This window comes from Rhododendron vialii, chromosome 2a (genome assembly GCF_030253575.1).
Source record: "Rhododendron vialii isolate Sample 1 chromosome 2a, ASM3025357v1".
NCBI lineage: Eukaryota > Viridiplantae > Streptophyta > Magnoliopsida > Ericales > Ericaceae > Rhododendron > Rhododendron vialii.
In genome coordinates this window covers 4,512,902-4,534,697 of record NC_080558.1, presented here as the reverse complement: position 1 = coordinate 4,534,697, position 21,796 = coordinate 4,512,902, and the positions used below count along the sequence as shown (strand labels likewise).

Below are 21,796 nucleotides of genomic sequence, written 5' to 3'. Positions count from 1 at the left end.
TCACTTAAACATCACTATTCTCCAAAAACACAAATTAACATATGAGATTTTAAAAGTATCCTTTCAATATCACTCTTCTCGTTTAGTAGTAAAAGTATTACTTATGCCTGCATAATGAAATTAACAAACGTCTCTTCATATTTAAAAATATTTTCTAGCTTCACATAATATATCTTTAGGAATTTGTTCGCATTAAAAAAAAATACCCAAAACATTCATCGCTTGCGGTGACAACTTTAGGAATTATTCTTTAATAGAGTCATTTGTGAATATTTCGAAGTTGAATTGCTTTACAACATATAATTTGCATCAATCAACAAATAATCTGTTTTCCAAAAAATAAAGTAATAGATACGCATATATATTTAGATTCTTACATATTATATGATAGATTCATATGACTGTAGAACATAATCGATGTCAATTTACATAGTACCATAAACTTCTTCAATCAAAGTTTTCTCCAACCAAAGCTTATGAACCCTTTTAGTTTCTATAATGCTCTCTATGGGAGCTCGCAATCGAGAACCTCAATTTTAGATGCTATATTTGGAGACACACAAAAATATACAAAAACAAGAAGAAATAAAGTGCATACAAACACTACGTACAAATGAATTGAGAATTGGGGTTTATATATATAGTCAATGTGAATGTGGTGATATGTTCTGAAACCAATTCTTTTTTACTCAAACATACTTTTTATGGCTCTCAAAATTCGAAATGTGGGTGGGAGTTGCTTTGGTAGAAAAATATTGATCTTTTGGATTCTTCTTTATTGTAGTTTCCATCGCCGAACTGATGCGTTCTTGTCAAGAATATGGTATCCAAATCTGGTCACCTCACAATGAACACAAGCTTATCATGCAACCTCTTCCCGACGAAACTCCTACAGTTGTCAATCAAGAGGTCATCCCACAGTTGACTTCTCATAATGTGCCTTCTGATCAAGCCTTGATGGCTACTGTTGACACAAACAGTGTTGTTGAAAAAGAAATTCCGCTAACGCAATTTTTGCCTACAGCTCAACAAGAAAACCTTGATGCCGGTTTTGGCAATGATGAAGCTAAGGTAATCAGAATGGGGGGTGAGGAAACAGGGGAAGGTGTAATCGAAGAGGCTCAGTTGAATTCTGGGTGTTCGAAAAAACAAGGCAAAATGAAGCTAAATACCCCAGGAGGTGAGAGAGGTAATAACAGAACTACTGGAGTTAGAATTGCAATTCCAAAGGAAGATATCTTACGAACTAAGGGAATGCGTCTTAAAGATGTTGCAAATCATCTCGGAGGTACGCAAACATACACTCCACCAAGAAATGAAAACCTCAATTTTTTTTCTTGTTTTTCCCCCAACTAGACAGGTTAGAAGGGCGTACAAAGTGCTTCAAACTCCTATATATGTGGGACTTGGGGAAAATGTTCATGTAGCACCTCTGCAAGCAAAGAGACTATTTTTTGAGAATTGAATTCATGATCTTAGTTATGACCAACCGAACTTTTCAGTGCTCTACAGTGCAAAAATAAAATTTGAGACCATTTATGAAATTTTAAAAACAAAATATAAATTAAGTAGATAAATTACCTTCCAAAAAATAATACAAATACTTAAAACAATAATAGCCCAACACAAGGTTTCAAAAGCATTACTTAAATACTCCTATCACTATTCTCTAGAAATACGAACATTACGAGATTTTAAAAGTATCACTTAAATATCACTCTTCTCGTTTATCAGTAAAAGTACTCTTCCGTCCCAATTTAATTGTCTTTTTTGGGAGTCCGTGGCACTTTTCAATTAATTAATTATATCTCATAATTTATAATATTTTATGTGATTTGGAAAATATTGTATTATAAAATTTAATCGAGATCTATCAAATAAGATCTATATTGGATATAAAATTTGTTACCGATTTACAGATATAACTAATTTTTTAGCTTGTTAGAATAGAACTAGAGACAATTAAATTGGGACGGATGGAGTATTATTTATCCCTGCATCATGAAACTAAAGAAAGTTCCTTCATATTTCAAAATATTTTCTAGCTTCACAGTATATCTTCAAGCAGTCACCATCTAAACAGTATAAACTGTTCGCCAAAAAATAATAATAAAAACCCAAAACATAATCGCTTGCAGCGGCAACTTTAGTAATTATTATTTAATAGAGTCATTCTTGAATTTAAAGTTCTATTGCTTTACCTTGATGAAGATTTTGGCAATGTCGAAGCTGAGGCAGTTGGAATAGGGAGTGGGGGAACAGGGCAAACTGATATTGTAGAGGTTCAGCTCAATTCCAGGTATTTGGGAAAAGAGAAAGGGAAGGAAATGACCCCAGGAGGAGAGAGAAGAAACAAGAAAGATGCAATTTCTTTGGAAGATATCTTACGGTACAAGGAAATGCCTCAAAAAGTTGCTGCAAAGTATCTTAACGGTACGCTTAAATACACTTTTTGAAGGAATGAAAATCTCGACAGACTTTTCTTTCAAAAGCTCCCGTAAAACTTTTCCGAGCTAAACATGCTCCAACCGTGCTATGTATGGGAGCATCAACATGGAGACCTGAATTTTAGTTCCCACATTTGATAGAGGACATATGTTGTGTTTTAGTAAGTTATGGTGGGTTTTAATTGAGGTCGTTTTAAAAGAGTGAGGGTTTTGTTTTGAATACCTCATGATATCTCAAGATGAAATAAACCGTGGTTCAAAACTTTAACCGAATCATAGTCAAATGGTTTGAATTGGTTCGGTTCGCCGACGTTGATGTCATGGATAGGATGGTTATAGGTTTGGGTTTTCGAAATATTCAATTTGTATCCATTGATTTGGTTTCTAGTTTAGCGTACACAACGGACTAACCGGCAATGTTCACCCCTGGAAAATGGAGATTCAATCTCCACTTATATGAGAAACGTATAGAACCTAGTCTATGTAATTCTAATCTATCTAAAATACCGGTACAATTAAAAAGTGTGGTAAGTCTTTTTTTTTTTTATCAAGTGTGCGTACGTAGTAATAACTTTGAAATCATTATCGATATCCCATATACATCTCAGAAGGGAATTTGAGTTGTGAAAATGAAAGGATGGAATCTTTAAAAGGTGTAGGCGCCGACGTGACTAAATTTTGAAGTCTTCAAAATGGAGATCTATGTAGAGTGGAGTTAAGTAGAAGAATTTTGAGCTTTTGGCTTCCTCATGATATTCGCAGTCAGCTTATCCACATTGAAGCGAGCTTGTCGAGGGTATGGCATCCCCAGTTGGCCACCTTGCGGGGAACACAATCAATCTTGCCCCAACGAATCTCCCGCGGTTGTTGCTAAAGAGCCAATCCCACAACTGAATTCTGATACGCTTCTGCCTTCTAATCAGGTCTCAGCTACTATTGGCATAGAAAGTGTGACTGTGAAGGCAAGATTTAGTACAGTTACAATGAAGTTTCAGCTATCTTGGCCATGGAGAATGGAAGAGCTAAAACAACAAGTGGAAAAGAGGCTGGGACACGAGGCTGAAAATTATTACATTTGCTACAAAGATCAAGACAATAATGATGATTTATTAATAGCTTGTGATGAGGATTTACAGGATCATATCTCCCATTCTAGCCTACCCGGCACCAACTTTATTGTGGTATTTCTTAAGCCAAAGTAGCTGAATCTTGCATCAACCAACTTATTTTTCTTCAACTGTATTAATCGTTTAGTATTCACGCCTCTAATTTTCTTTGTACTGCATGTATGAATAATCTTGGTACTTCAAACCTTTACCCCTGCTTTTCTTTTTCAACTGTATTAATTTAAGTGTTTAGTTATAACGTTTCCAGATGCAACATTTGCATATGAGAAGTTCATTTAGAGATTCTCCAATGACTTGGTTTTCGAGCTGATTTTAAGTTTAGCGCTTCGAAAGGTATGTTTAGACTGTGTTTTTCGATTATGGCTTTTGAAGACTGGCAACGGAAAAAGGGAGACCTGAACAACAATGCTAGAAATGCTTTGTCTTATAATATAGATTATCCACACTCAAACGGAATGAGACTAATTCACCAATGCTGGCCGTAGGAAAGCAACACGGAGTTGGGGGAGCTCTTGTCCCTTAAAGGGACAGCAGCGTGCTGTTCCAGCCGATGGGGCCTCGCTCCAGTCTCGCTCCAATGATCGGAAACGTTCACTTTGTAGAGCTTGTCGAGTTAAACTAGTGGCAACTCTAGAAATTTGTGATAGAAAGTTCAGAATTTATCTTAACTCTATCAGATGATATATTAACCAATAATATATGTACAAAATCTCATATAGTTGTATAAATAGTACGGTAAAAAAACATGACCTCTATTCTAAAAAAAATGAACTAAGAGGCAAAATAAGAACTTAAAAATATATACTATTTTTTTTAACAAAAATTTAATTTTTTTTGAAAGTTGTATTTTATAATAGACAGTGTTTCAAGAATGGAAGGGGTAAAATTTTACAATTGTCCTAAATGAGTTTTCTTATTTTGTGCCAATGTTTAACCAGCATATTAATCTACTAAAATCTTTTTGAAAGAAATTGTAGTGAGTACGTTGGGGTTGACTTTCTCGAAAATATGTTGTTCTTTAGAATAACATGATGAGATTTTCTATCGCAATCTTAAATTCGAATGAATATTATTCAAGTTAACGGGATTTACAATGTAGTTGATTTTTTTAAAGCTTTGACCATAATTTTAGAAGCAAACTAGATTAAAAAAAAGTTATTGTGATGAATGCGAAATTAACACACCATCGACAAAAAGATGGAGAGAGAACACAGAGTATAATATTTAAACCAACAGATTCTTCTTTTCACTTTATTTTACAATTGTTTTCTTATGATTATGAGCTTTATTTGAAATAATGTGTTTAGTGTTCAACTATAATTTAAGTTATAGAAACAACATAAAAAAGACAAAAAAAGACTTTGAATGATGGGCACGATTATTGAACTAATGAATATGACAACTTAAAATACATGGTGCTGAGTCTGCTGACCAATAAACCAATTTCATCCTTTGTGCTACATCTTTGCCAAAATATAAATACATATAAGAAAATGGATACGAACGCTTTTTTTTTTTTATTGCCCTAGTCCGGGGCCGGGTTGTCCAAGCCCAAGGCCTTGCTGGGCTTAACCCTGGGTAGAACTAGCTGTGGAGCTAGCATTGAGTGTAAGTGGGAAATCACTATCAAATTTAATGCTAAGTTTCTTTAAAGCACCACATACAAAATATGGATAAAGATTTCAGGATTGGTTGATAAAACTAGCTGTGGAGCTAGCTCTACGTGTAAGTGGAAAATCATTATCTTTAAAATGCTAAGTTTCTTTAAGGCACAACATATGCAATCTAGATAACGATTTCAAGATTGGTCGATAGAACTAGCTGCGGAACTCGCTTTAAGTGTAAGTGAAAAATCATTATCTTTAATGCTAAATTTATTTAAGGCACAACATATGTACTCTGGATAACGATTTCAAGATTGGTTGATAGAACTAGCTGTGGAGCTAGCTCTACTTATATGTGGGAAATCACCGTCTTTAATGCTAAGTTTTTTTAAGACAACATGGACTGATAAGATTTCAGCATTGAGGGTTTGTGGCCTAGTCTCCCTCCCCACCAAATCCGGGCGAGAATTTTCTTGGTATTCTTACGTGGAGATCGACTGGGACTTTGTCAAAGAATTCTTCTAAGATTGGTTGCGAAAACTACTAGCTGTGGAATACTTAGCAAAAGTGGGTGCGTGGACTCATTATGTAAAATTGACTTGGGTTGGAGTGGCTTGGCAAGGAAAAATGTGATTACCAGGAAACTCTTAACCCATTTTTTCCTACCGAAGATAATTTTCACACTTGATTTTCTCATCAATTTATTGTTGTAGTGCTTGTGAGTACAATTTTAAGCACTGAATGACAAAATTGAGTGCATTTATAAAAAAAATAAAGTGCAAAAATCATTACCCCTTTTTCTAGTACGGAAGATGTTTGTGTAACATCTATCTACCAAATATTCCATTAAAACCCTTCTTCTTTTTTTGACAACTCAGGTTGTCAGTTTACGTGCATTTTAACTAATCCTAACATTTATTACGGGAGCTCACATTTCTTTGAAACCAGAGAAACTTGATAGTTCATTAGAGATTTCTATTTGACTTTGAAGGAGCAAATTCCTTAGTTTAAGTCTTAATTAACAACAAAGATGTTCCAGGATCTTCAATAGCTATAATTAATGCAACTCAATGTCCGAGCTCAAAGGAACAAGCTTTACAACAGTTCTTTACTCACAAGTGAAGACTGATAAGAATTGATTAAGGGCGGGAGAGACTTTAATACAGAAAGAGCTTAAAAAGTGTATTGATCCCATAGACGGTGGACCCTCTACTTTTTTCACCAGAGTGAGGGTAAATTGGGAAATGTTCAGCTCCACTAAGCAAGGGTGCACAAATTCAAATTCATACTAATGCATGAACTAAGGGCCAATTATTGGGTACTCCCGGAGTACCATGTAGTATTGCCTCGCAAAGAAAAGTTTGCCACCACACAATGTGAGTTAATCCTTATCTCCCTATCACCTAACAGAAGCGAATGATATGTCTAGATTGTAAAATTTGTTGTTACGTAAATAGTTGGAAGTACCACGTAGTGGGTTGACCAAAATGGGACAAACAAAACATAAAAGGAGGAAACATTATTTAATCTGGCACTTTCCCGCAACTAGTAAATGTGAATTATTCCTATTTACATCCTTGGAAAAAGTGGTTGAGGTCCTACTAGAGTTGGTACCAAAGACCACTTGACGCAGTGGAGTTCATGAGAGAATAGTTAACGTATTATTACAAACGAGACACACGCTCTTGGCTCGTTTGGATGAGGTATTAGGTTTGGAGGTATTATGTAAGAAGGCAGGATTGGATAGTAGGGGGTATTATGTAAAAAGGGTGGGTCCACATTGATGTGACGGGGAGATTAAATAATACATGGTTTGGATGAGATATAAAATGGAGAGATAAGGTTGTTTTGTAGTTAAATGGAACAGAGAGGGTGAATTATAAGGGGCGATTCCACATAGCCGGCTCCCACCCTAGGCATGTGTAAGCCCCCCTCAGGGGGTATTAGGGGGGATTATGGAGCAAGGGTATTAAGATATTCACCATAGTTTTGGACTTCCCAAACCACGCCATATGCACAGGCCCACGTATTAGGAGGGAGATATCATAATCCCCCTTCACATCGCTGCATCCAAACAGGCCCTCTAGTTCATGAGCAAACCTCGCCCACAAAGAAAATAGAGAGAAACTCTGTATGTTATTGATGGAAAATACTGAATACAAAATTAGGTTACAACCACTTTTATAAGGCATAACCCTAGAAACCCTAAAAAAAATGGTCAAAAAGTAAAGAGTCCCAAAATTTGGGGAAACTACCAAAATTGAAAACGGAAAATAAAAATAAGACTTTCTCAACTGAAATCAACTGTTACAGTTACTCCAATTGAAGGCCTAAATGAAGGAATTGGGTCGAAATCCTTCATCAATCACAACCTTAGCCTTAGGGTTGTGAGTCTTGACCGCAACGCGATTTTAAGTCAGCCGATCAAGTTTGGGTCCAATCCAAGCTCGTCCGGATTTTACCAAATCGAGTAATCTGCAATTAATGCTTGTTTGGGCTTTCGACGCTTCAACCAGTCCAATTTTTTTTTGATAGGCAAAAAAATTTTATTCCGAAGACTTAACAAAGGGTACATCAAGTTGGGGGAGGTAAGGGGAATCCAACCAAGGTTGACAAAGGATCAAGGTCCAAATACCTTAGGGGCAAAAGCCCAAATACCTAAAGGCCTCAAAACGCCCACAACTGAAATAATAAGCCCAGCCCAATAATCAAAACCAGATCCTAATCCAATCAACCCTAATCATCGCTGCCACAAAAAACAGAGCAGTCGCCATCACACCACTACCGACAGCAACACATGAGCGACCGATCCAATTGATCTATGAATTCAGCCGCTACTTGTTCTACATCAATTTATTCTTTGAATGTGACTCTAGGCGTCGTTTGTGGAGGGCGTCACATCTTTGGATTTGAATTTTACAGTAGGGAATCCTGTTCCGTCCAAGGAATGTTTGCTAGAATTAACGGGATTCGTGGGGCACTTGATAGGAACATTGTTACTGAAGGAGAATCTGTGTGGCATATTCAGAGTAGAGTGGTGTTTGCAGGAGTCAGTGATGGCGTTGAGTGGGGTCTTCTAGCATTCGGAATAATTTTGAAGGTGTCTTTTCAACCTAAACTTGTACTCGTTTGTTTCGATGTAAAAAATAAAACATGAGACACTTAAAAATTCGTTCTTATTGCCCTCTTTACTTACGAATTCATCCTGTCCTTTTCAGCAACTTACGATTTCGTCCTTTTCATACTTTTAATACCGATATTGCCCTTTGAGTGTTGTTAATTGTATATATGTACATATTTTAAACCATATATATAGGCCTAATTTTAAACCATATATGTAATAAAAGCTTTTCGATTTCATGGTAAATTATTTATAGCATTTATCATGAAATATGTCTGTATTTTCCTATCATTTCATGGTTAATTATTTGGACCATTTACCATGAAACTATTTTATGGTTAATTATTTGGACCATTTACCATGAAACTAGTCTGGCGAAATCTGTTAGGCCACTTCCTAGATCAATTCATATAAGGATAGTTTGAGATATACAAATACTTATGTTTACATCCCAAAATTCCTGTCCATCCAGGCCACGAATTTTAGGATGAAATCATAAGTAATTTTCATCCAAAATTCTTGTCTATATAAGCCGAGAATTTTAGGATGTAATCATAAGTAATTTTCATCCCAAAATTCTTGTCTATATAGGCCAAGAATTTTAGGATAGGATGTAATCATAAATAATTTACATCCCAAAATTCTTATCTATATAGGCCGAGAATTTTAGGATGTAATCATAAGCAATTTACATCCCAAACTTCTTGTCTATATAGGCCAAGAATTTTAGAATGAAATCATAAGTAATTTTCATCCAATTTTAGGATGTAATCATAAGTAATTTACATCCCAAAATTCTTGTCTATATAGGTTGAGAATTTTAGGATGAAATCGAAAGTAATTTACATCCCAAAATTCCTGTCTATATAGGCCAAGAATTTTAGGATGAAATTGTAAGTAATTTAGGATGAAATCAGAAGTAATTTATATCCCAAAATTCTTGTCTATATATCGGCCGAGGATTTTATGATGTAATCATAAGTAATTTAGGATGAAATCATAATCAAATTTTCATTCCAAAATTTTTGTCTATATAGGCCGAGAATTTTAGGATGTAATTATAAGTAATTTACATCCCAAAATTCTTGTTTATATAGGCTCAGAATTTTAAGATGTAATCATAAGTAATTAACAATGTAATGTCATGGTAATTTAACCATATCATGTCATGCTAATTTAACCATGTAATGGTTTGAGTATGTCATGTTATATATATTTTTATGGTAATTTAGCCATGTTCAGTTGGCCAACTCGAAGAATGAAGCAAAAATGCAAAGATATGGTCAACTTATCATGTTATATTCCTAAAAATATCGATTCCTCAAATACATTCAATGATAAAATAAAAAAAGAAGAAGTAATCAATCATATTGAAATTATAATTTAACCATGTCATGTCATGGTAATTTAACCATGTAATGATTTGAGGATGTCATGTTATATATATATATATATATTATATATATATATATATATATATATATATATATTATGGTAATTTAGCCATGTTCCGTTGGCCAACTCGAAAAATATAGAAAAAATGCAAAGATATTGTCAACTTATCATGTTATATTCCTAAAAATATTGATTTCTCAAATACATTCCGTGATTTAAAAAAAAATCAATCATATTGAAATTTACCAAATCCTATTGAATTAGGAAAATTATTCAATCCAATCCTACTAAATTGGGAAAACAATCCAATTCATTCCTACTAAATTAGGAAAGCAATATAACATAATATATGTATATCATAGTGAAAATGGTAAGAAAGATAATTCATATACACTAAAAGGATGAAAACATAAGTATGAAAAAAGAGCGGGATGAATTCTTACATGGCATGAATAAATAGAATGACTATTTAAATATTCCATAAAACATTGGGACTCTCTCTCTCTCTCTCTCTCTCTCTCTCTCTCTCTCTCTCTCTCCGTAATGCCAAAAAGTACAGCTAGCAAAAGAAAAGAGTAGCAGCTAATCCCAAATGTAGTTATCTGGACTTTTTGGTGGTGTTAGAGCATCCACAGTAGAATAAGTAAATATGAATAATCAAGCCATGCCACATCAGATTTTAATTATCTATTTAGAGATTGCTAAAATTAGCAATGTCAAATCCTATACTGGATTTTTTTTACTCATAATCAAAACCAATGGGCCCTCCAAACTTCTTCCTTTCATTTCACACATATTTTTTGAAAAAAAATAGTTTATTAAACAGTTTTTGAAGAAAAAAAACAGTTGTATAAAAAAAAGTTTAAAAAAAAAACAGTTGTTGTGTAAAAAACACAATTTTTTCTTTCAAAAAACACACTTTGTTCACTTAAAAACTGTAAATACAGTTTGGAGAAATTTTGAAAGAACTGTATTTACACAAACAGTATTAAAATTTAAAAACTATAAATACATTTGTTTAAAAACTGATTTTGTGTAAAAAACAATATTTTAAAAGTTTTGTGTAAAAGAGTTTTGAAATTTCAAAAACAGTTTTTTAAAAACACACACTTTATTTACTTACACTTTTTAAAATTTTTGAAAAAATAGGTTTTTGTAAAAAAAAAGTTTTTGAAAACATTGTTAAGAGAGAGAGAGAGAAAAAATAGGGAAGAGAGAGAAGGTTTTTGTATAATGATGGTATACTTAATTGAGAGAAAAAAAATTGTTATCGGCAAAATGTTGCTTGTTTTAATTATTCAATAGCTAAAATTTGATGAGTTGCTAAGAGTTTGCTAGGTTTGGTTATTCCAATGTAAGCATTTTTTTGATCAAACATTGCTAACCTTAGCAACGTTTTGGTTTTGATTATTCCACTCGGGTGCTCTTATGGTCATGTGCCGTGTGTCTCATTTGCTCTAGATTTTTTATCTTTTGATCTTTTGGGATCAAAGGGAAGTGATTACAAATGTTGAAAACATGTTTTTTATTATAAAAATATCATTGGCAAAAAAAATTATAAGTTATATAATGTGGACTTATTTTTTGAAAAAAATACAACATATGTTATATGACAGTGTCTCAAAATTTAGAAATCACTATATGGTTACTGATATTCAATTGAGTTGATTTTTTACAAAGACGCTTCAATAATTAAATATTTTGAATATACTTGTAAAAAATCAGTACAATCGAATACCGGTAGAGGTGTTTTTGAACAATCCCACCAAAAATACACCACTACCAGCTATCCAACTGAGAAAACACCCCTACGGCCTACTGGTTATCGATATCTGATTAAGCTAATTTTTTACAAGGACTCTAAAATAAATATTTTGAACGTCCGCCTTTGTTAAACCATCAATACTAGCATAAGTGCACATGCTTTGCACAGAATATTTATCTACATGACCCGATTAGATACACATTGAAAGTCATTGAATTAAGCAATATTTTGTTTTTTTCCCATAGGCACTCGAACGAATACATATTCATTAGGCCATAGCAATTGTCAATCAGAAAGAGAACTTATTGGGACCCTGCGCAGAAGTTTTAAAACCCAAAATGAACAAGCCCTTCTTACATATTTTAATCCAACCCTTAACCCAGTGTCAAAGTTTCAACAACTTCTACTAAACATTAAAACACAAACTTTTGAGCATAAACAGCTATGGAATTCATATAAAGTTTCCTTATCAAATCCCATACTAATTTATAAACATCACCTTGAGACCGAACCCAGTCGGCTACAATGTCAGACCTGCTCATGACTCCTTACCAATAATAGCATTACTGTAGAATACAAGAAGACATTGGAAAGAAAATTCTAAGGATAAATTAAACAACATACTTTCAGCACCAAGAACCCTGACAGTTAACCGCATAGCAGTAGAAAGTGCTTTATTTACGTACAGTCCCCGTGAAAAGTTTCTCATCTTCCTAGGTACTGGTAGAATTGTAGTCGTTTTCCATCAATTTTCACGCTGGGTCGCTTGATCGCTTTCCATCCAATCTTATCATATTTCTTTTAATTAATTAGCACATCAGTTACCACCGACTAGGCTAATTGCATAGCATATCCACCAATTCTTGTACATCGCTGCCAAAAAACCACCCACTACTAATGCTGCCCTATGTACAATTTATTAAATTATTAATTTGTACCACTATTTCACCCAAAATCAATCTCATACTCCAAACATTACAATCGTGCCAACAATACCCGTAGCTCGCATAAAAAAACTAATTAGGATCCGACGATAACACATAATTAATAAATGGCAATGTAATTAATTTAATAAAGGGAAATTTATAGAAATGGTCCTCCTAGTTTCACCCGAGTCTCATTTCCATCCTCCAAGTATCAATTACAACTCTTTTGACTTTCATGTTTGATTTTCGTACAAAGTTGGTCCAATTGATAATGTTTGTCAACTAAATTGGACGAAAAAAATCAAATTGAGGGTAGACGTTATCAATTGAACCAACTTGGTACGAATTGCAACGTTCAAACTGCCATCAATCTGATTTTTTCAGTTCAATTTGGCTGACAGAAGTTATCAATTGGACTAATCTAGTACGAAAATCAAACCTGAAGGTCAAAAAAATTACTCCCTCCGTCGTAAAATGGATGACAATTTTTGAAACTCGTGTCATTTTTCATCGCTTATATATTTCAATCTATAATATTTTTCATGAGTTTGAAAACTTTGTATAATAGAACTAATCAAGAACTATCAAATAAGATCCATATTGGATATATTTTGAGATTCATATTGAAAGATATAAGTAATTGAAATTGGCACAGATATCAAAAATTGACATCCAATTTGGGACGGAGGGAGTATAATTGATACTTAGAGGACGGAAATGAGATTCGAATGAAACTAAAAGGACCATTTATATAAATTTCCCTTAAATAATTAGATAAAAATCTAGGCCGTAACAAGATGCGTTGCCATTTGTAACTGCTACATATTGAGACAATGACAAATAAGTATGTGGCATCTGCCAATGCTCTTTCATAGAAGAAAAGCAAAGCGAACAGAAAATGAAAAGCCATTTACCTTCGCAAAACAAGTCTACAGCATAAGGCATTTTGAAAATACTGATCGCTGCTATAAACATGGATTGTTGTTCAGTGATTTGGCCTATACATGAAATTTAGTATGTCTTCACACTTCGATTAAAAGAAACAAACCATTAAACTGTATGCGCTAGAAACAAAATGTGAAATAATAATGCCAAAATTGTTTTTATTGGTATCAAAACTCTAGTGCACAAAAGACTTGTACTATGTGCAGTATACAAGACTTTTATCTTACTGCTGTTTGTACGACTGCTTAGAAAAAACAGATTGCATGTTGCTGATGGGTCTGATTTTCATGCAGCGGTTCCACTGACAGTCAATGTCACGCCATGCAATTATTTAAAGAGTTGTATCCAGCCAAGGATGCATTGTGGGTTTTTTTGTAGTAGCTAACGACATTCTTGAAAATAAGACAGACACCTTCGTATTTCTAAGGTAGTACAGGAAGGTATAGACATAGATATTTTAGGCAAATAATCTCACGAATCTAGCTCTGGTCGTTAAACCAAAAGGGTGCAACCATTAAACATAATCCGAAAAGAATGTGCATATATTCGGATACGTGGGAATTAAGTCACTGATCTCAACATGATCTCTATTAATATATCATCTTCACAAAGCAATTTCCGAACAGGTCAATCCAAATTTATCTTATTGAAACCACCAATCATCCAAGTATAAGCCCTCATCATTTCATCTGAATCATTAACTTTTCCATCTTCTTGGCTTGGATATGCAAGAGTGTTGCTATAGGTACCGAAAATGGGGGAGGGAAAACGTACCGACGGCTGCTGGCGGGCCGTCTCCGGCCACCGGACGGCCGATCCGAGCCGTTCAAAAATTCTAAAAAAAAAAACCGAGGGGCCGAGCGCGGGAATCAACGGCATTCGAGGTGTGTAGGATGCTTGATCGGAGCACCCCTTTTTCATGTGTATATGTATGTGGCATATACACACGAAAAAGGGGTGCTCCTATCAAGCACCCTACACACCTCGAATGCCGTTGATTCCCGCGCAAGGCCCCTTAGTTTTTTTTTTTAGAATTTTTGAACGGCTCGGATCGGCCGTCCGGTGGCCGGAGATGGCCCGCCGGCGGCCGTCGGTACGTTTTCCCTCCCCCATTTTCGGTACTCATAGGTTTTCTGGATATGCAATCTTATCATGATAACTACCTCTTGCCCTTATTGCAGCTTAATCAAGGTTTACGCAAGAAGATGGAGAATCAATATGAGGCTCCACCCACACTTAGATTCTATGAATCTTTACTTGCATGTTGCACTTCTAAATTTATCCACTAATCAATGGGATTCTCTTGGTCATATACGACTTACAAGCTTCCTCTTACAAAAACCTAGGGCCTAAACCCTAAATTTTAGACCCTACACCCTATATCATAGGAAGTAGATGTTAGCGCTCACTGTGACCCTTATATAAAGGTACAAAATAAATTCATGTTTTGCTTAATAAGGACTTCTACTTCAGACACTGTGACCCTTATTCTGTTGTTTCTTTTTGGTAAGCATGCTCTCTAGCAGCAAAATGGAGCTGAACTATTTCTCTTTTCAACATTGCAAAAACATACATCTCTTTTTAACTTTTTCTTTCAAGGACAATTTGAGTAAACAAATATGCCCATTTACTATTCTTTCTGTTGACCCAAGAATTCCACCATGCCTACAATGTCTGCCTTGTTTCTACGTTTTCTCCTTGGCCAATCTAAATTCTAAGCTTAACTAAGTGAGAAGTTGTCTTGATGCAACTAAACCCCAAGTTCATCAAGAAACAGTAGTGAGAGTGGTGCGTGGATTTTCTTCGTTGTCTCAGGAATGGCACTCATCTGAGAAACCAATGAGGCATGATCATTTTACTCGGAATTTATCAAAAAGGCTTAATTTCTTTTTTAATCGTCAAAGACGAAGATATGTTTCCCCTGCAGAACAGGATAGACAGTACCAAAGCTAAAGACATCATTACTCCTTCGAAAACCAATCAATCCCAACGCTAATTTTAGTTTTAAAACTTCATGGCAAACATATATTCTCAACAACCTAAAATATGAAAAGGAAGAAAATATCAAACATATATCAAACAAAATGAGGAAAACTCGCGAGTAACACATAATGTAATGTAATGTCAGCTCTTTAAGTTTTGAACCAAACAAAAAGAATGGTGCAACTCTTGTTGACCAACCATAAACATTTCTTGCGATACCTGTCCATGTTTTTTCCCTCATGTCTTGAGCGGCTGAGCCCAAAAAGAAGAAGAAATATAGACCTCCACTTCAGTTTGCTTTCCTGTCATTACCTTTTAGCTTTTATTTCAAAACCTAACAATTTTTCTAAATGTACTGATTCTCGTGACTCAAGCAGTGCTGCAAGCCTACAACATCAAGCAAATGGAGCAACACTTATTACATTCACCTGAATTCAATACCTCTATTTCTTTTTCCCCCTATAAGCAATGCCAAATTTCCAAGCTTTTGTAATCTCTTAATATTTCATCCTTTTGGTTTGGTAACTGTGTGTCAGTGGCTTCGCCCACTAACAGTGGAGAGTCGGACATGGCTACTGAAGAACTCTACTCGGATTTTTCGTCCTTACTTTACCCTACGTTTTCGCCGCCACGCTTGAGTACTTGACTCCATTGCCGCCACCACATTTTCTACCCTCGTCCAGTTCAATGGTCATTTATCAAGGGTCTAATCAATCCATGGACGATCCGCCACAAAATCAAGAGCATGAAGACATCGTTGACCCGGCACTGTACTTGGCCGGAGACTCGGCGTTGTTGCAGCAGCAGCAGCAGCTACGTCAGAACTGGAGCGAGGCGTCAGATTGGAGGCCAAGAGGGGGAATTATGACGATGAACGTGCCAGAGTTACAGAGCAACAATCAGGGCTTTGAAGAATCGAATAAGGGTTTTGAGGAAAAATCCGAGGAGATGAGCTGTTTCTATTTCCCTCCGTCGTCACCCACAGATTTCCCTCTGTATCCGCCGGTGCCAAGTGTTTTTTTCGTTTCTACTAATATACACGACATAAGCTTGGCGTTTTCTTATCAGCACATACTTGAGGACAAGAGCGGTGCGTTGCATGTGATCAACCCGGAGGAAGGCGATAACATCTTTGCGTTGCATGTGATCAACTTTGTGTCTTACCTGCGTAACAAGTTCGGTGATTTGGATCAAATAGCAAGGGCGCCGGGCGTGGAGCCCAAAGGCATGGAGTCGTTGGTGCATAACATATTGAAACAAGAGAACTACGATGAGAGAGAAGTGACATTAAGGCGGATCAACTGGTTGGAACAACCGGACAAGGACATGGTTGACCAGCCGGTCTTCGAAGTTGTGGGCGTGGTGCAGCAACTAATTCAAAACAGGGGCGGTGAGTTGGAAGTGATTTTAGGAGGGGGAGTTTTAATGATCAACGGGTTGAAACACAAAGAGTGTCAAGGCTCGCCTATGACTCCGGAAACATTGCGTATTTGTCAGGCCAAGATCTCCGTTAGAGTATGGCTGGGACACGGTGGCCAATGGGCGTCCGAGATGCGTTATAGGTGTAATCGCCTCAACAATGGCAATTTCACAACCGTGGAGGACGCCATCTCAAGTTATGAGCTTGTAACAAGGTTGAGTGGATGGATGGATCTTACTTGTATCCCTGGACTCTCTGAAAATGCAAACATATCAAAACTGTCGCTGCAGTTGCCACCGGCAACACAAGAAGAGAAACTAGATGAGGATTTTGGAACTGAGGCAGTTGGAACAGGTAGTGAGCGAACAGGGGAATGCGTAATAGTAGATCAGGCTCAGTTGAATTCTGTGTGTTTGGGAAAAAGAAAAACAAAGGAAAAGAACCCAGGGGGAGAGAGAAGAAACAAGAAAACAAATGGAGTTAGAATTACAATTCCTTACGAGGATATCACACAAACCAAGGGAATGCATCTTAAAGATGCTGCAAATCATCTCGGAGGTACGCATATATACACTCCTCCAAGAAATGAAAACGTCAATTTTGTTCTTGTTTTTTTCCCCAACTAGATTAGATTAGAAGGGCGTACAAAGTGCTCCAAACCCCTACATGCATGTGTAGGACTTAGGAAAATGTTGATGTAGCACCTCTGCAAGCAGGGATTCTATTTTTGAGAATGAACTCATTATCTTAGTCATGGCTAGCCTTATTGTTACCCAAAAAGGCAACCTTGAAGGGGGGAAATAGGATAGCTAAATAAAAATGCTAATAAAGATTATCTCTAACAATCTTTTAATCAAAACACTATGAGCAAATAAAAGAGAGAGAGTTAGAGAGATAAAACCCGATTATAGTGGTTCGGCCCGGATTTGTCTACGATCCGGCCTAATCCACTTTTCCTCAAGCAACTGCTTGAAGGTTCCTTTAATCTTCAAAAGATTACAACTTGTAAGATTTGCAAGTGCTTACAACATCCTTATCCCCTAGCTTTCCCAAGGAGCTAGTGCAATCGCAAGAGTTTTCTCCGGGAACCTCTCAAAAATAGTAACACCCAAATTCAAACTCGAATTTGGTCTTCTAAGCTTTGTGTTTGACTCAAATACTCGCTTAGGAATTACAAGAATGTGAAGAAGGTAAGAAAATTATTGTTCACGACTTGTACAAATTTTCTCTCAAGAAAAATATGAAAGTGGAAGAACAAGGAGAATTTTGGCTTTAATCTTTTTGGAAATGTGCTCTTGGAATGATATGGAATGTTGTAGCTTGTATAGGTGCTCATCAATGAGTTCTTCATGTCTTATATAACCATCTATCCACCTTCTAGCCGTTAATAAAGTGTTGGAGCTGTTGGAGATTTGATCAGGAAAATATAGCCGTTGGAATTTTTACTGATCTGCAGAAAACTGCAGAATAACACTACCGGACTTCTGGCCTGTCAACCGATGCACTCTGGTTGTCATAGCTCTCTGTAAAGACAACCTGCCTGTCAACCGGTTCGTCAACTTGTAGCTTAAAACTTCATCTCAATAAATTCGTTAAAACATGTATTGAGCTCACTAAGTCTTTGTAAATATTAATCATTGAATTCAAAAGACTTTATGCAATATTTCAAGGCAAAGAAAAATTAGTCCGAGAAAGGGCTTTGCGATAAAAGATTTTCTTTTGCCAAATAATAAAAACTTCATCAATATAATCATCAAAATAATAAATAGTAATGCACATAACTTTCAACAAATTATCATGCATATTTTTCCAACACTTACTTTTTGGTGCTCTAAAGCGAAAATAAAAATTGAGGCAAAAGTTAATTTTTACTATAGGCACCTCCAGAAGCAGGGGGCTATTCACTACAAGAAAAATCACAATAGCTGACGAAAAAAATAGTGACAAAATTTAATTTTTACGACAGGTGACGAAACAACAAGATTTTCGTCACCAAAAGTTATTATAGCTGACGGAAAACAAGATTTTCGTCAGCAAAAGTGACTTTCCTCGATAACCTATAGGTGACGAAAAATCGATTCGTCTCCTATAGTAATTTTTCCTGACGAATGTTTTTTTGTTTCGTCAGCTATTGTGATTTTTCTTGTAGTGATTTTTCAGAATCGAACTTATCATGATCTTAGTCACGGCCAACCTAACTTTTCGGAGCTCTAAAGTGAATAAAAATTGAGGTCCTTTATGAACTTTTTCAAATATATATATATATATATATATATATATATATATAGAGACACACACACACACACACATATTTATTAAGTAGAAAAATTACCTTTCAAAAAACATTACAAAATACTTCAAAATAATACAAGGATCCAAAAGCATCACTTAAACATCACTATTCTCCAAAAACACAAATTAACATATGAGATTTTAAGAGTATCCTTTCAATATCACTCTTCTCATTTAGTAGTAAAAGTATTACTTATTCCTGCATAATGAAATTAATGAATGTCCCTTGATATTTCAAAATATTTTCTAGCTTCACACAATATATCTTTAGGAATTTGTTCGCATTAAAAAAAAAATCCAAAACATTCATCGCTTGCAGTGGCAACTTTACGAATTATTCTTTAATAGAGTCATTCGTGAATATTTCAAAGTTCAATTGCTTTCAACATATAATTTGCATCAATCAACAAATAATCTGTTTTCCAAAAAATAAAGTTATAGATACGCATATATATTTAGATTCCTACATATTATATGGTAGATTCATATGACTATAGAAGTACCCTCTCCCATTCAAAACTAGCAGCGCAAGCTTTTAGTTCAGTGAAATCCTATTTGAATATATACAACTCATATATAAGAACATAATCGATGTCAATTTAGATAGTACCATAAACTTCTTCAATCAAAGTTTTCTCCAACCGAAGCTTATGAACCCTTGTAGTTTCTATAATGCTTTGTATGGGAGCTCGCAATCGAGGACCTCAATTTTAGATGCTATATTTGGACACACAAAAGAATATAAAAAAATACAATAAGAAGAAAGAGAGTGCATACAAACACCACGTACAAATAAATTGAGAATTGTGGTTCTATATATAGTCAATGTGAATGTGGTGATATGCTCCGAAAGCAATTCTTTTGTACTCAAACATACTTTTTGTGGCTCTTGAAATTCGAAATGTGCGTGGATTGGAGTTTCTTTCGTAGAAAAATATTGATCTTTTGGATTCTTATTTATTGCAGTTACCATTGGCGCCGAACTGGTGAGTTCGTGTCGGGAATATGGTATTCAAATATGGTCACCTCGCAATGAACACAAGCTTATCATGCAACCTCTTCTCGACGAAACTCCTGTAGCTGTCGACCAAGAGGTCATGCCACAGTTGACTTCTCATAATGTGCCTTCTGATCAAGCCTTGATAGCTACCGTTGACACAAATAGTGTTGTTGAAAAGGAAATTATGGTGACGCAATTTCTGCCTACAGCTCAACAAGAGAACCTTGATGTGGATTTTGGCAATGATGAAACTGAGGCAATCGGAATGGGGGGTGAGGAAAAAGGGGAAGGTGTAATCGAAGAGGCTCAGTTGAATTCTGGGTGTTCGAAAAAACAAGGAAAAAGGAAGGTAAATACCCCAGGAGGTGAGAGAGGTAATAACAGAACTACTGGAATAAGAATGGCAATTCCAAAGGAAGATATCTTACGAACTAAGGGAATGTGTCTTAAAGATGTTGCAAATCATCTCGGAGGTACGCATACATACACTCCTCCAAGAAATGAAAACCTCAATTTTTGTTCTTGTTTTTTTTCCCAACTAGATAGGTTAGAAGGGCGTACAAAGTGCTCCAAACTCCTACATGTGTGGGACTTGGGAAAATGTTCATGTAGCACCTCTGCAAATAGAGAAACTATTTTTCGAGAATTGAACTCATGATCTTAGTTATGGCCAACTGAACTTTTCGGTGCTCTAAAGTGAAAAAATAAAATTTGAGACCATTTATGAAATTTTAAAAACAAAATATAAATTAAGTAGATAAATTACCTTCCAAAAAATAATACAAATACTTAAAAAAATAATAGACCAGTACAAGGTTTCAAAAGCATCACTTAAATACTCCTATCACTATCCTAAAAAAATACGAACATTACGAGATTCTAAAAGTATCACTTAAATATCACACTTCTCGTTTAGCAGTAAAAGTACTCTTCTGTCCCAATTTAATTGTCCTTTTTGAGAGTCCGTGTCACTTTTTAATTAATTAATTATATCTCATAATTTATAATGTTTTACGTGATTTGGAAAATATTAGATTATAAAATTAATCGAGATCTATCAAACAAGATTCATATTGAATATAAAATTCATTACCGATTTACAGATATAACTAGTTTTTTAGCCGATTAGAATAGAACTTGAGACAATTAAATTGGGACGGATGGAGTATTACTTATCCCCGCATAATGAAGTTAACGAAAGTCCCTTCATATTTCAAAATATTTTCTAGCTTCACAGTATATCTTCAAGCAGTTATCATCAGAACAGTATAAATTGTTCACAAAAAAATAAAAATAAAAACCCAAAACGTAATCTCTTGCAGTGGCAACTTTAGTAATTATTCTTTAATAGAGTCATTCTTGAATTCGATGTTCTATTGCTTTACCTTGATGAAGATTTTGGCAATGTTGAAGCTGAGGCAGTTGGAATGGAGAGTGGGGGAATAGGGCAAACTGATATTGAAGAGGTTCAGCTCAATTCCAGGTATTTGGGAAAAGAGAAAAGGAAGGAAATGACACCAGGAGGAGATAGAAAAAACAAGAAAGATGCAATTTCTTTGGAAGATATCTTACGGTATAAGGAAATGCCTCAAAAAGTTGCTGCAAAGCATCTTAACGATATGCTTAAATACACTGTTTGAAGGAATGAAAATCTCGATAGACTTTTCTTTCAAAAGCTCTGGTAAAACTTTTCCGAGCTAAACATGCTCCAACCGTGCTCTGTATGGGAGCATCAACATGGAGACCTGAATTTTAATTAGTTCCCACATTT

General features: G+C 35.3%; 2 protein-coding genes across 3 annotated transcripts in view; both read left to right on the top strand.

Annotated features, from left to right (window-relative positions):
* The window catches only part of LOC131315517 (uncharacterized), a 161,959-nt gene that overhangs the window by 137,051 nt on the left and 3,112 nt on the right, over positions 1–21,796 (top strand). The window lies entirely within an intron of this gene.
* Positions 799–20,692, top strand: LOC131315535 (uncharacterized). The gene is made up of 2 exons (XM_058344645.1): positions 799–1,288; positions 20,235–20,692. The coding sequence occupies exons 1-2, from the start codon at positions 802–804 to the stop codon at positions 20,681–20,683; spliced, it is 936 nt and encodes a 311-aa protein (XP_058200628.1). The 5' UTR covers positions 799–801; the 3' UTR covers positions 20,684–20,692.

Excerpts from the sequence above, each read along its gene's own strand:
- LOC131315535 (XM_058344645.1), top strand. The coding sequence starts at position 802 with ATGCGTTCTTGTCAAGAATATGGTATCCAAATCTGGTCACCTCACAAT. Across the intron at positions 1,289-20,234 it reads TGTTGCAAATCATCTCGGAG|CTCAACAAGAGAACCTTGAT; the intron begins GTACGCAAACAT and ends TTCTGCCTACAG.